General features: G+C 38.8%; 1 protein-coding gene across 2 annotated transcripts in view; it reads right to left on the bottom strand.

The window, feature by feature from the left end:
- Nucleotides 1-1571: 1571 nt before the first annotated feature.
- Nucleotides 1572-15673, bottom strand: part of FHIP2A (FHF complex subunit HOOK interacting protein 2A) — a 38347-nt gene continuing 24245 nt past the window's right edge. For both annotated transcript variants that reach the window (XM_063132698.1, XM_063132697.1), the window contains 7 exons: nt 15196-15365; nt 14128-14271; nt 11132-11222; nt 8048-8191; nt 3712-3852; nt 3007-3110; nt 1572-2910 (listed from right to left, as the gene is read on the bottom strand). In XM_063132698.1, coding sequence (XP_062988768.1) covers nt 2805-2910; nt 3007-3110; nt 3712-3852; nt 8048-8191; nt 11132-11222; nt 14128-14271; nt 15196-15365 — 900 coding nt within the window. In that variant the 3' untranslated portion in view covers nt 1572-2804. The remainder of the gene's footprint in view (nt 2911-3006; nt 3111-3711; nt 3853-8047; nt 8192-11131; nt 11223-14127; nt 14272-15195; nt 15366-15673) is intronic.

Genomic DNA, 15673 nt, shown 5'->3' with positions numbered 1-15673 from the left:
TCCATCCATCTATGCATACACACACAGAGACACGCACACAGAATAGGGTTGGTTCTGACATGCATAGATTCAACCAAGGACCCAACTAGCCTTTAAAATAAAAGTGCATGAAAAACAAAAAGATACAAAATTAAACAAGTTCCATTTTGGAAGAAAATTGATTTTTACAAAAATAAAAGGCTGCTGCTATAATTTATGGGTTCATAAAAACATCACTCATGCCAAGAAAAAAAGTTTAAAGCTTTTCCTAATTTTGTGACACATATTATGACAAAGCATCCACATCTTATGTCATAAAAGGACATGGAACAAAACTGGGGTCTTGAAATGACATCACAGGTTTACTGGCAAACTAAACAAACCTTGAACACAAGAATATTTGGAGAACTTCCTTAACACGTACGGCATATACAGTTGGATTTGAATCTTGGATGTTTTAAAAGCAAACTGAACTTCAATGTTAGATATCCTGCTTGAAATAACAGATATATTCGTTACAACCTCCCTTCCTAAATGTTAGACTTTAATCCAACATACGTTGGAATAACTTTATAGTTGTATTGAATTAGAAGGCTCTAATAAAATAGAGATTGTTTAAGAGATAATATCTCTCTCTATACTTTTGAATAGGAAAATGTAAGGCTGCCACGTATTTATTTTGGAGTACTGTTGGGAAAGTGTTATTCACTCCTGTGGGACTCAATTATAGTTTTTTGAGAATAATCTGGCTTTATACCCTGTAGCATGTGCCAAAGTCTCAAGAATTTTACCCAGGATTTAGGCATGTGGCTGATTTGCAGATACTTGCTCAAGCTCCGTTGTACTAGAAAACTAGATTAACACATGTGTGCATTAATCACAATTATACCTATCTGACTATGTAAGTCATGCTACCTGCACTTCTTAAAATGTAACAAAGCTTCTTAGATTGGCTTGTTTCCATAAAGATAGATAATTTACTTCTTTCTTCATGTCTGTCTGATGCTCAGGAAGAAGACGATAAGCCTTTCTTACATTTTTTTCTCCTGTTCATTTGTGAGCCAAAATCAGTAGCTTTAGTACACAAAGTCATTTAAAAAAATCCTGACTGTGCTACTTTCTGTTAGAGAGGAAGGTATTTTCATTATCCAATTTCAGATAAATCTACTGTTCCATGGCCATGTCTCTCCTGTAATAAACACAGCCCTATATTTTGTTCTACAACCTTTAACATGGTTTGAATTTTCCCCATGTAGGCCTATGTATGTAAGCTATCTTTGGTCAAATTGTCCTGCTTTGCCCTCATGTTTAGCAAATTTCCACAACACTCGAACACAGCAGGTGTGGAAATTGTACACATTGTCGGTACAAAATTCAATCAAATTTCCAGCATTCCAAATGAGATCTGAAGTAGGCAGCAAGTGTATAAAAAGTTATTCCAAAGAATGGATTGTAAAGTTACGCTAAATGCCCCAAGAATGAGATAAATATATTAAAAATATTTAGACGTTAAGTTCTGTTTTGTTGTTTCCATAGAATTCTTTCAATAACAGGAAATTAGTTCTTTAAAATAACTGCAAATTAGCTTTTTTTCCAGCTTAAGTGAACATTTGTAATCTTCTGCTTTCCTTGTGAGAGCAAAAAGCATATACAGAGAACATCTGTATCTCAAGGTAGACAGCATACTTGTTTGGAGTTTTCAGTACATGAGGAACTGGAAGGGACGAGTAAGAGGAAAGAAAGAGAGGGATAGTTGGTCCCTCATCTTACATCTACCCTAGATTGTCTGGCAGACCAATCTACTTGACGTCTGACAAAAGCAAAATAAAAGAATCTTTTTTTTTCTTGGCTTATAATGGATTCCTGTTGCAAACAATAAGACTATAAGTTTGCAACCCAAGGCATGCAACAGCCTGCAAGGAATTTGAATCCATATAGACTATTAAAAAGTGGCATCAGCCAAAAGGTGTATTAGCTATCCCAGGCTACAGTCATTCAAACGAGCTAAGCAATAAAGTATTTTAAAAGCACAAAACATTGATACTGCTAATCATCAAGGCACAAGATACTCTTCAGCCAATTGATCATAGAAGAATCTTAAAAACCCTCTAATATTCTTATAAATGGACATTTGGATAAATAATACAGGGCTCCAATTCAAAACAGAAGGCCAATAAAATTATGCAACCTAACAAGGGAGAATAAGGAAGTATTCAAAGAAAACCAGCACTTGGGTATACATTGTCACCACTTGTTCTAGTGCAACAGACACATCAGCGATACTCTGGAACCCAAAATGGATAAAGGACTCAAACAACATGAAATATATACAAAGAAAAATGATCTCATTTTAAGCTGTGGATGCATTTGCAGCTTCTTCTTTCTTTTCTACGTTGTGTGAAATACTTTAGAATGCTTTAATCACTGGCTGTTTTTCATTTAAAGGGATAAAACACACCTCAGCTGAGACAAAAACTATTTTTTTTAAAAGCCTATGAACCCTAAAGGATATAAAAATTCCTCCCTCCTAGAAGGTCATTAAAATAAGGGAACTTTTTAAACTAAAGTCCTGATGTGCATAGCTCTTTGAGCTTGTTCTGTTCTGCTGATATCCCTTTGATTATGTTGTGAGTAAAAAACCCATTTTCCATTTCCATATGGTGACTGTCAATGAATACGAAACCAGCACTACAATTTGAATTTGTCCCATAGGAGTCCTCCAAATATATGCCAATGCTTTTTCCTTCCTTGCCTAGGAACTGTTATCAGTCTTTCTGATTGAAACACGAGACAAATCTTGTAGTTTGGACACTCAAAGTATCTGCTTATGGTGTGGACGAGGCATGGTATTTCACAAATGCGATTGCAGCCAGCTCTTTACAAAACTCTTCTAATACAATCACACCTTCTAGTAATGTCATGTGGTCAACTCTGTGAAAAGAAAATGAGGAATTAATTAAAGGCTACACATGATGCCTCTTGGAAACCATCTGTAATGCATTGGTGATGGATTGGTAATATACTTACATAGGCCCTTCAGGTTCCAAGCCAAGGAGACGCTTCCTGACCAGTAGAAGTTTAGGCGTGAAATCGGGTATGCGTTGGATCCTCACCATGAGATCTCCAACGACCTGCACATTATACATAACAGCATTGACTGAAATGAAACGGAACAGTATCTACTACTGCTAGCGCACTGTTCAGCTGTCTACATATTATTAGACAGGGAGGGGCAGTGTGCAAGCAAGGGAGGAGGCTAGGCTTGTTCTTGTTGTGCTAAACCGTGGTTTAGTGTGACATCCAAACACAGTGTGACATCCAAACACAGCCAATCTATCAACTCACTGCAGTTAACATGGATGTGTTACCCTACAAATACTCCAGTACATTTGCCGTTTTCTACATCAAGGTTCATAAATGCTATTTTTTTTCTAGAGGGAGATTATAACTATGCAGGGAAAAGGTTGCATAACAAATAGGCTGCTATTTTGTACCACTTACAGGTGAGTATGCTTCACTGATCTCAATGGGTCTTACTTTTGAGTAGACATGTATAGGATTGCACTGTTACCTATAGCCTCAAAGTTACTGCACACTGGGTGCCAGACTGGATCTGTCATAACTAGTAGATGAGGAGATGGCTCTTCAGAAAGAAAAAGTGAGTGGCTTGGTATTTGTTATTTGTTAAGCAGCAACAGTGTGCAGTTTTATATTTTCTGGCACTTTACTCACCCTGACAATGACTGAAAAAAGAGAGCGGCAGCCAGAAGCCAGATTTACATAGGGATCCAAGAGGTATTCATGGGTATGTGGATGTGGAAACAAGGAAAGCTTGGACAATACAGATGTCACTTGTAGATTGACATCATATGGCTGTAGGGAAAAAAGCAAAAACAAATGTTTCCCAAATCTTCACATTCATTATAATACATACGTGCAACATTAATAGCTTTGGGTTTTCTCACATGCAAAATTGACAATATGTGATAGCCATCAGATGCAGAGGCACATTGTTCTGAATACCCTGACACACTAACCACGGTAGAAGGATATTGCACAAATATGAAAACCCATTACATAACACAAGGAAAGTTAATTGCTGCATTTTCAATTTCATTTGTTTTGGACAATTATTTATCCAAAGCAATCAGTGTGAAAAAATACCGCTCCAACTGCAAACATACACAGGAAGCAAGTGTGCAATGGATGAGCTGTGGTTACTGTTTAAGCTGCTTCCAAGTGGGAGGCTATTTGTATGGCACCTGCAAACCATACTGGGATTGAGACAATCTCCACGGTGGTTCTGGCCATTCAAATGGCAGGCAGGGTTCAGCACAGAGAGAGTGATAAGTCTTTCTATCTCACAGCCCCTGTTCTATCACTATATATAACCCAGAAGTGGGGGAAAGATGCCCTCAGGATGAGCCCTTAGAAATCTTGGCGGCTGAACTGAATCCATTTTCCAAATATACAACTGGTTTCACAAACTGGCCTTGAATTTAAAGCTGGCCTTAAAAAGTTCACAAGCTGAACTTGACTTTAAAGTTCTCCCTTACTTTCATCTGCTTGCTGGTTCTTCAAACTCTTTAGCAATCTTTTTTTCTTTTGGACTACCAACAAGAAGCCCATTTTACCCTTTGCTTTGCAATGTCTTCCATTAGCAAGAAAAATTGGATGCCAGAAATGCAGCCACCAAGAACATGGATGCAAGAATTCCCCAGTTTGGGTGGTAGCAGAATGATTCACAGCCCACCGAACCATATCCGTAACATAGTGAACTGACACAAGGTGGCTGACAAACAGCCATTGATATTAGCCATACTGGGATAAGAAGACAAGAGGAGGAGGATGTGAGCTGCCCAGCAGCCAAGGGGAAAACTAAGAGAGCAACGGTAAGTGTTGAAGTTGCAATTAGAGATAGCTTTGGCTCAGTCAATCAAGAATAGGACTTGACTTGAAACACCATCCTCCGGGTACAGCTTTACTGAGGATAAAGGCACCACTAGCCCTGGTTTGTTAAATAGTGGGAAGCATTAGGGCTCTCACCCAATTAAATATATTTTTGTTGATTAATCATATGACTTTCAATGGATGACTGATCAATTAAATGTACACACATTTGCATGTGGATAAAATAACAATTCTATAGAAAAAAGAATCATTTAACTGCATGTATATTCCAATGGTAGCCCAAGGCACTGCAATATGAGCTGTGATCTCAAATGTTTTCTGTGGTAATAGTATTTTTGTTTACTGCTTTCTGGTAACCACTTGCTTATTAACTGCAGGGACATCCAGAGTTAGATGGAACAATTCCTAGCCTATCCACATGGAATGATTTTCAGGGGAAGACAAAATCAGAGAAATCCAAAAGGCTTCATGGAGTCTAGAACTAAATTACATCCATGTTTTATTTGTTTTAGCATAATAGTGAATACCTGTGACTGGATTTCTGGAAACTTAGAAACTTAATGGCCATTCATTCAATTTGCGTAATTGTAAAATTGAGGGGGGGGGTTACGTTCAGAATTCCAAAGCCTCTCTCTCTATAATGGAATAGGAGAAGGAGAAGCTGAATTTGTACAAATCAAAAACATGCCATGTAGCATTAATAAAGTCTACACAAAAATTAAAAGTCTTTGACAGCAAAATTGTATTCAATCATAACAAAGTTTTTATGTGGTATAATAGTTAAGCTAACTAACAACTACTGCATCAACGTTGTCATTTTAATCTGATCTGATTGGACCAAGTTTTCCATTTCTGGCTTACATTAACATTTTAGAATGATTTTCTCCTTAAGGAGGAACAATCATTTCGGCTCAGAATTAACAGATTTGGGGTGGGGGAGGTAGGAAAGAGGTTTAGTTATTTTCCCATCCTACTGCGTATTTTAATTCTCTGTACATCAAGTATTGCCCTTGACACAGGAGGGAGAATAGCAGCATGCTTGACTGATCCAGAAATTTTGTCATTCTGACAGGTACTATATCAAATTGACACTATGCCACAATAACCCAAAGCTGTTTTTTTTTTTGCGCAACACTATTAGATACTTTTTCCACTGACAATCTTTAAGTAAGGAGTTCTTCTTCTTCTTTTTTAAATGATTTGAGTCTCATCACTGGGATCAGATTTTCATATGTATGAAGATTAATTTTCTTAAAGCTGTTGAGACTCAGATTTAAGTCTCAAATCCAATATTCATTTAAAATGAGACATGGGTAGAATGTGTGCTTAACAGAGGCCACTTCAATGTTATCTTTTTTCCTGCTAAACATTTAGAAGAAGATGAAGGGAACAGGACAGAAAAAGGCTTCCGGTTCTAGTCTTTATAACATGAGAACATTCAGATGAAAGTCTAAGAGTCAGACCACATGTGCCAGAGTAGATCCAATTCTTTGCACACAGGACTAAACTGGTACATTTCTTAAGTGAGGCCAGACTTATATTTATTCTGACAGACAGCGGCTCTCTGAGGTCTCAGGACTTTCCCATCTCCTGCTGCGTGAACCTTTCTACTGAAAAGACTGGGGGGTTGTGCCTCGATTCTTCTGCTCTACTGTGGCGTTTTGGTCCCTTCTTACTTGGTCATTTTAAAGAGCAAGTAATTGGAAATGGCTTAGCTCTAGGGAACGTTGCCAATACAGACCTTTTCCATGCAAAGCATTTGCTTTACTACTAAGCTTTGGCCTGGTTAAGTGTTTAAAATTTGTTTTAAATGTTAACTGTTTTTTATGTTTTTAAATTCTGTATATTGGTTTTTAATGTTCAGTCTTTTAATCCAATCTTTTTAATCTTTGTAAACTGCCCAGAGAGCTTCGGCTATGGGGTGGTATATAAACGTAATAAATTATCATCATCATCATCATCATCATCATCATCATCATCATCATCAATGGAACTGTAGCAAACCTGTGTAAAGCAGCAAGAAGGACACATGGAATACAAAAGGGGTACTCAGGCAGAGGATGGTGGTGCTGACTATCCCTCAGTACAACCCCCAGTGTCACTTTCCCCACAGAAAGGCTCCCGTAGTGGGAGAGGGGAAGGAACTGGGTGAAGGAGACAGGATTGGTGTTACATTTAGCATCCACGGCCTCCATGCCTCTTTTGCAGCTGGCATTGTACCCTTCACTTTACACATGACTGAGACAGCTATACTAGAGTGGCCAGATATAAAAGAGGGCAGGGCTTCTGCAGCTTTAACTGTCTTGATGAAGAGGGAATTTCACCAGGTGCTGCATGTATACAAATGGCACCTGCTGAAATTCCCTTTTCTAGACAACTGTTAAAGATACAGGAGCCCTGTCCTCCTTTTCATATGGTCACCCTGCTTTATCCTGAAAACAAAATGGTTGGAGTGGCCCCCCAAAAAGTGTTACCTTTTAAAATGTGATTTTAATTTCTATATTTTAGTGTTTTTGTTTAAAAACAGGTGGGATTGTTAGTAAAATAAATGAATAAACAAACTCCTCATCTTTAAAGTGGGTGGCTTGCACATACACACCCTTCACAGCTAAAATAGCCCTTTAGGAAGGCTAATTTGAGTTGGAGGAAGCACTTTTCTCTCAGTTCTTAAGTCCCTACCAGTATCTTTTAAGCTGCAGCAGCAGATTTCCGTAACAACTTAAGGGATTGGGGGTGGGGTGGGGAGAATTTGGACTGGAAAGGTACCTGCGATGTTCTGCACACCCCGCAACCTCAATTGCCCTCCCATACGAGTGGAGGCTGAAGAGAATTAAGAGCCAGGCGACTTGATTCCCTTCACTCTAATGGCCATCTAACACACTGAGCATTAGTGTCTGCTCTCTGCTTTCATTCTGACAGGTTCCAGGGCATGTGCAACTTTTAGCCTTCCTATTTGGAGTCGTGGGTTCCCTTGAAAATGTTTTTATGTATGCCCACAATGTCCTCCAGGAATGCAGAAACTGCTTCTTTTTCTCTGGATGGTTCTGTAGCACTGGTTAGGATGTGGCTACCAACTTGACTTCCAGAAGAAATGATATGATCATGTGAAGAGAAAGCACCACGTCAGAAGAGAAAGCATCAAAAGCTGCAAACCTACCTGATCAAGTATTCTGCCCATTCTATCAAACAGTACTTTCAGGAAATATCCTTCAAAGAACGGAGCTTCTAAATTGCACTTTTCCAAAGCTTTAGGAGAGCCGGGCCATTCCCATCGTAAGCATATGGCGCAATAATCCCGGAACTAGAGGAAGCAGAAAACCAAAAGCTTACTCGTTTATGAACTAGAAAAGTATCCTTTGAATGGCTGTTATTACTATCAAGCAGGGGGTATTGAATCTCAGGCCTGTAAGTCAAGTTTGGTGCTCCAGGGTTCCCCAGGCTTCACACATGGAGGAGGAATGCAGATAGCCATTATATCTAGGTCAACCTGTCTTTTGACCTAGAAGCTCGGTTCGGCATCTACAGAAATTGTGTTTGTGTATTTATTAGAAACGCTATTTGACTTGTATGTTTTTTTTATATATATTTAACTTTTTTAAACCGCTTTGTTAAATAGAGTTTATTTTAAAAATAAAAAACCCTGTCTTTAAAGGACCTTCGAGTTCACATGCTTTTTCTCCCCTCACTTGCTGCAATCCCCTCTGCCCCTGCTTTTGTCAAACTATAGCCTGCTAATTTGTCCAGCAGGAAATAATTCCATTTTAAAAAACAAAACACTAACAGTATGATCCTAATTTTCTGGGCGAACTCCAATCCTAAATTGCCAGTTCAGATGAAACAGCAAACTATACCTTGACATGAAACAGAGAAGGAGGGAGAACATTGTGACACATAAGGGGAGGAGCGTTCGAGAGAAATTACAGGCTAATTTATGCAGCATCAACCCATGGTTTGGTGTTATGTCTGAACCAGCCCACTAACCTTACAAATTTGTACCCACTGGCTGTTTGGCTGTATTGTATCTGGCTTCTACTTCCACAATTGAAAGCCTTGTAGAGTTCTGTTTGGACTAAATGGACAAGGACAGAGCTTTGGGTCACTGTAATCTTTTGCAGTCTTTGGGAGACTTCTTTAAACAAAAATAGCCATGCCCTTTAGTTTGGGCAGGTGTGAATGGGGGTGAACCAGCAGCATGTCACCATAATTCAACTCTGAAGGCATCATGCTCTTTCCTTCATTCAAGGCACACACACTCCACCAACACAGCTGAACACACTTTTCTGCATTCAGGTTTAGAGTACTATGGCACTGCTTCATGGTCTTCCATCTACCCGTATAACCCTTGTATTTTGTAACAGCTTTAGGGAATTTGAAAAGACAATAATGCAAAACTCAGAACAGAAGGGAAATCTTTTCTACTTGGCTGGATACATATTGCATTTCTTTCTGGGAATACAACATTCTAAAAATTATCACTCTGCATATCTATGTAGCTCTTATTCAGTTCCCTTGCCCATCTTTCACTCCATTGCACATACTTAAAGCTCTTTGACTATTACCAACAAATTATTTACAAGGATGCAATCAAGTTCAAATTGTCCTCCAATTAAGGAGAGCTGTAGTTTTCGAAAGAGAAATATGTTTGAAGTTTCAAAACAGGAACATGAAATTTCTCTTTTTTCAACACTATTATTCACATCAAAACTACATGTCTAAAACTGCACATTACTTGCGCTAAGCCCTGATTTTTTTAAAAAGCCATGGCTATGTTAACTTGTGTAGCTTTTCCACAATGACTTGCCTCTGTCAAACATCTTGCCACAGACAAGAATGCGGATAAATATAAAGGCAAACTAAACCCAGTATACACAATGACCTGGTTCCATGCATTGTTGGAAATACAGCAGAAGTGAGTCTGCATGCTTCTTCTGCATGAATGCCTGTTTTTGCTGCGATTAACAACCCAGGGACAACCCGTCCCTGGGTGTTTACTTGATGTCCAAACCTGGAACTCTGGTTTTCTGGGAGATGAACATGGTTCAAACTTTGAGTTGTTTATCTCCAACAACCCAAAGTTCCAGGTTCAGATGCCACATAAACGAACCAGGGCATCCCTGGGTTGTTTATCGTAACGGAAGTGGGTGGAACCAGCGTACCCACCCCTGCTGCATTTCCAACAACCCGCGGTTTGTTAATCATGGGTAGTTGGTGATGTGTGAACCAGGTCATTGCTTACGGTTATCCTAATTGCATTAAAACTTTATATAAGGTTTATATATCCTAAACCTTGTATAATCCATTTAGAACACTGTAAATAGCTCACAACTTTTATTTCCTGTGAAAAGAATATTTCCCCTCTTTCTCACTCACTCACACATACATACACCACCACACCACCACCACCAATAAATTTGAATACACTGTCAATATGACTCATTTCAATAAAGTATCAATTTAAAATACAATGGTCTCCAAAATAATAATAATACACAACACATCACTGGGGAAACAAAATTAGGCTCTTATATGCGAAGCACAATTTAGGGTTGTTGCTGGGACCCAGACAGAATTAACCTAAACTATCCCCTTTTATTGTTCAGCACATATCTGCTTAAGTATGAACCGCCCAGAGAGCTCCGGCTATTGGGCGGTATAGAAATGTAATAAATAAATAAATAAATAAATAGCAGTGTTATAGAGAAAAATGCAGGTTTAGAACATTGTACTAGCGAATAAAATATGATATGTATTTGTTTTCTCTCTCTCTGTGGGTTTGTAAATCAATGAACTCTCACACAAACTGGAAAACTGAAGAACAGAGCTGGGACTTTAGGATAGGGCTAGGCAACTTGGTGCCCTCCAGATGTTTTGGATGACAAGTGCTATAATTCCTGACTAATTCTCATGCTGGCTGGGCTTTATGGGAGTGTAGTCCAAAACATCTGGAGGGTGCCAAGTTGCCTACTTCTGTCTCAGAACATAATGGAGTGAAAACATTAGAAATAGTACAGTCTGTTTGTAAACAACTGCATACGAAAGAGAAAAGGTGTGTTAAATTTATGTTCACTTATATGAGGGGGCTTCAGTGAGAATACTATTTCGGCATAAAACATGTTAGTTTAAACAAATATATGTTATCTAACTATTAACAAAATAATGATGCTTTATCTGCATCTCGCTCTCTCTCACTTTTGAGTCCACTGCATCAGCCACTAGATAGCATTTTTCTTTTATCACTTACTTGTCGATGGGCATCTCTGAGGTAGGTATCATAACCTGTGCCCTCAACATGGTAGGAAGATTTGGCTTCATCTGGTACAAGACAGAGAAAACTGAAAAGAGAAACAAGTCAATATAACCTGGGTGTATACCATTATAGCAATGGTAATGCCAAGCTCCGTTAAGCCCTTGTTTGACATAAGCGGTTACGGATACTGCCGTGTAATTAAGTCAGATAAAGAAATCAGCTGAGGCATTTCTGTCAATGTAGGTACTGAGAGTTTGCAGTGAAAGGGAAAGCTGCCTTATTATTGACTCCCGGGTGCTTCAGGTGGCACATTAGCATCGCAGTAACAGCACACACATATCCAGATTTCATTACAATTTTGCATGTTGATATTCATCCAGACAGATTACATTTTAATTTTTATAAACTGCCCAGAGAGATTCGGCTACTGAGCAGTATAGAAATATAATAAATAAATAAGTCTTCTCCCTGCCCCATTTTCATAGAATCACAGAAACATAGAATTATGCAGTTGGATGGGACCACAAGGATCATCTAGTCCAAACCTCTGTAATGTGCAGGAAAACCAATTAAACCATCCATGAGAGGTGGCTGTCCAGCCTCTTCTTAAAAAGCCTCTTCTTTTTCTTAAAAAGAAAAGTTACATAACATACTAAAATGTGTATATGTGTATCTGCTTTTATTCAGTTTTATGGCTACTACATCCCTCCTCCTAATCTCTTTTGACCTACCCCAGCATGTGGTACTGTTGTAGTATGTCCCATAACAGAGCACTACTTAAGTGTGCCGTGGAAAATAAAGAACTAGTTTTTTCTCAGCCAAGAGTGCAGCTCCCACTTTTTTATTCGGTATAATTTTATTTTTTCCTGAGGGGGTAAATGGGTGGTTGAGTGGTGTAAGAAGGAAAGCTAATCAGCTAATCTGCTAGTTTACTGTTGCCATCTATGGTTCCCCTTCTTGTCCCCCAAAGTGGAAATGTGTGGGAACAAAATAAAATCACAGAATCATAGAATAGCAGAGTTGGGAGGGGCCTATAAGGCCATTGAGTCCAACCCTCAGCTCAATGCAGGAATCCACCTTAAAGCATACCTGAGAGTAAATACAGGCATAGATCTCATTTGTTAAATTTATTCTGACAACAGAATATGGAGGGTGGACAGAAAATGCACACAGCCCTGATGCTGAGTCCTGCAAACTTGTCAGCTCTAAAGATCATCGCAAAGACCAGCTAGGTTCCTCTCTTTTAAACTTTAGGTGAGCACTCAATACCTTTTTATTTAGCCTAGGTTTTGGTCCGGTTTGAAATTTCTGTCTCCCCTGTTGATTATGCCTTGATTGTTTTATTCTGCTCTTGGTTTCTTATATTTAAATTGTTCTCTTTTTTTCTTTTTACTGTAAGCCATGTTGTGTCCCTTTAAGGGCCCAAAAGTGTCATATATATAAAAATAAACAAACCTTTCTTTGCCCTGCGTGACTGTATCCCATTCCATATTAGTTTGCTCACCCACTCACCTATATACAGCCAAAATACCCTTCCTTTCCCTCCCACTACTACACATCTGTAAAGAAATCAAATTTTGTCTGCTTTTCCCTTTGTTTGAAAATCTCATTTTTATTTTGCTTTACATGGATTGATTACAGAGGTATTTCGAATTCCTGTGTTAAGATGTAATTTATGTCTCCTATCTGAAAATGCTGCAAAATAATTAATTACTCTTCCAATATTTATTAATATTTACTAATGAATACTTTACTTGAATAAATAAAATATGAATTGACCTGCCTGGGGGAGAATGTGCATGTCAGGGGAGGGAAACCAGCGACTGTCTCAATCCAACCTTCTGATTGAGGGCCTCTGCTGGTTTTGACTTTGCACAAAATATGCGAGTATGATCTTGCAACAAATTCTTTTCTCTCACGCGCTTTTTGTGCAAAACCAACCAAACAAAAGCTCTTTGTGTAACACTCAAAAGAAATTTGAACTGATTTTTCCTATTAGCCACCTGCTATAGGAAAAGCAGCAGCACCTAGTGGCAAGTTTCTCTTCTCTCAGATGTTTCTCTTTAAGCTTTCTGTTTTTCAGTTTCTCATGGCACAACTCTGAGGTTCAGTTCTACACCCTAAGCACACACTTTTTCAGTTTTCATAACAGTGTTTGACAGTTATTTCATAATTAAACCCAATATAATGTGAATGAAGAAATACATTTGAATATATGAAAACAGGCTTGTAGCACTAGGACAAAGATTTTAGGTGGAATTTACATTGGGAATGATGCATCAAGAGCTGTTCTGACAGATAAATTACATTCCTTGCAGACTGTTCATTTTGTATTTGCTCCCCCTCTCCCGTGCGCACACTTCCCTCCCTTGCTCCCTCTCTCCCCACCCCCAAAAGAGAGGCAATGGTCTCTCCCACACGACAAGTGTCAGGTATAGGTACAAGGTCAGCCTTGTACCTAGTGGGTAGATTCCCTGGCTATGGGGGCGGTATATAAGTGAAATAAATAAATAAATAAATAAATAAATAAGGAAATGGTCTGAGAATGTCAGATGTCTCTACAAGCTTATCTCTGTAAGAAGTTCCCATGGGAGTGAACAAGCTACTCCCATGGGAACTTCTTAGAAATAAGCTTGCAGAGATATCTAACATTCTCTAACCATTTCCTAATAAATCTACCCACTAGGCACAAGGCCGGCCTTGTACCTATACCTGACATTAAGGTGCTGTTCACAATCTTCGTCAGGGAATGAAAGTGACCCACTAATCTGCTCTCCATGCGATCTCCTAGTTCCAAAAATGCAATACATACATGTCTATTATTAAAGACTAGAGTAATACTATCAACCTTACAATCCTGCTTGCTAATGGACTGTATGTGCGTGTGTGCGCACAGTTCAACCAGTGCAAGGAAAAATTAAGAGAATTTGTTATTATATTATAGTTTTTTTAATTATTATTTTTTTAAAAAATTGTTAGGCTCAACTTACCTATTTACAATTTTATGAACTTCAGTCTTCCCATCATTTTTGGGATGATCTGGGCTGGCAGGTGGAGAAGCACTAAGCCACTCTTGGTTTGACAACATGGTATCAGGAGAAAGGTCTGTAAATAACGGATCCTCTTCCAGATCTCTGTGAATTTGCACCAGACAAGGACAGAAGAAATTTTGTTGTTGTTTTTTGAAAAGCACTGAACACTGGACACTTTCTCTTGCAAGACATTTAATCTAGAGCCAAATGTCACTAAGACAAAACAAGGAGAAAATGGCTTGCAGGCTGTATTCTTGCATCATCATCATCATCATCACTGCATTTATATGCCTCCTATTTTCCTCCAAGGAACCCAAGGTGGAGGACATAATCCTCCTCCTCTACATTTTATGCTCACAACAACAACCCTGTGAGGTAGGTTGGGCTGAGAGTCTGTGACTGGCCCAAAGTCGCCCAGTGGGTTTCCATGGCCGAGTGGGGACTAGAACCCGGATCTCCTGGCTCACAATCTGACACTTTAGCCAGTACACCACACTGACTCTTTAATCAAGGCCAAGTAGATCAATTGAAAAGGGAGGGGGCAGGTTCACATAGGCCTAATGTGTGTTTATGAGGGAAAGACGCCTGTCTGAAACTCTGAAAAGCTGGTGCTGTTGGTATAGACAATACTAAGTTCGATGGACCAATGATTTGGCTTGGTATAAAACATCTTTGAATGCAGAGAAACAATTTAAAGTGGTTTATAATACTATCAAATATATTTTAAAAACACACAGCTCTTCAGTTCTAAACAACAACCCAATAATTCATTTAGAATTTGCTTCCAGTTTTCTCTTACTCACAAACTGTTAAAATGCTGGATTATGTAAGAGTTCATTATGCAACCTAAAACAGTAATTTTATATCTTGATTCAACATTACTTAATCACATTAAAACAAAAGCCTTTTTAATCTAAAAGGCAATCTCTGTGTTGAAAATGACAGCAGAAAGGTACACTAGGTATTGCAGAACTCTTCAATGACAAGAGGAAAGGAAAAATGACACTGAAAAGAAAGAGAACATACACGGCTCCTGCTATCTGGCCATTCTCTACCACATCTTTATCTTCTTGGCAGGGTGGTTTATATTCTGTATAGTTCCTTTCCTCTAAATTTCTAAGAACCAAGTTATAAAGAATGTGTTCATCAGGCTTTTGCAAAAGGTGCTCAAACATTCTTAGTGTCATTATGCTGATCTGCAGAATTTAAAAGAAGAGAAAGAGATATTAGACACTGAAACAGAGATCCCCCTCCCCAAAGCCCCACCCCTCCAAGAAGGGTGCTCCAATCCGGCAATGAAAGAAGAGGCAGGCACCTAATCTACACCAAGCAGGATATTCCACTATGAGAGCAGTATGAAAACAGTATATAAAAGGCAGGAGCCACACTACTGCTTTATAGAGGTATTGAAGTGCACTGACAACTGTTGGGGCCCACTGACACATACCATATACCGTTGTCATACCGCTTTCATAGTGCTATATCCTGCTTGGTGTAGTTTAGG

Source organism: Elgaria multicarinata, chromosome 8 (genome assembly GCF_023053635.1).
Source record: "Elgaria multicarinata webbii isolate HBS135686 ecotype San Diego chromosome 8, rElgMul1.1.pri, whole genome shotgun sequence".
NCBI lineage: Eukaryota > Metazoa > Chordata > Lepidosauria > Squamata > Anguidae > Elgaria > Elgaria multicarinata.
Note: the sequence above shows the minus strand (reverse complement) of the source record. Positions and strands in the feature narration are given on the sequence as shown.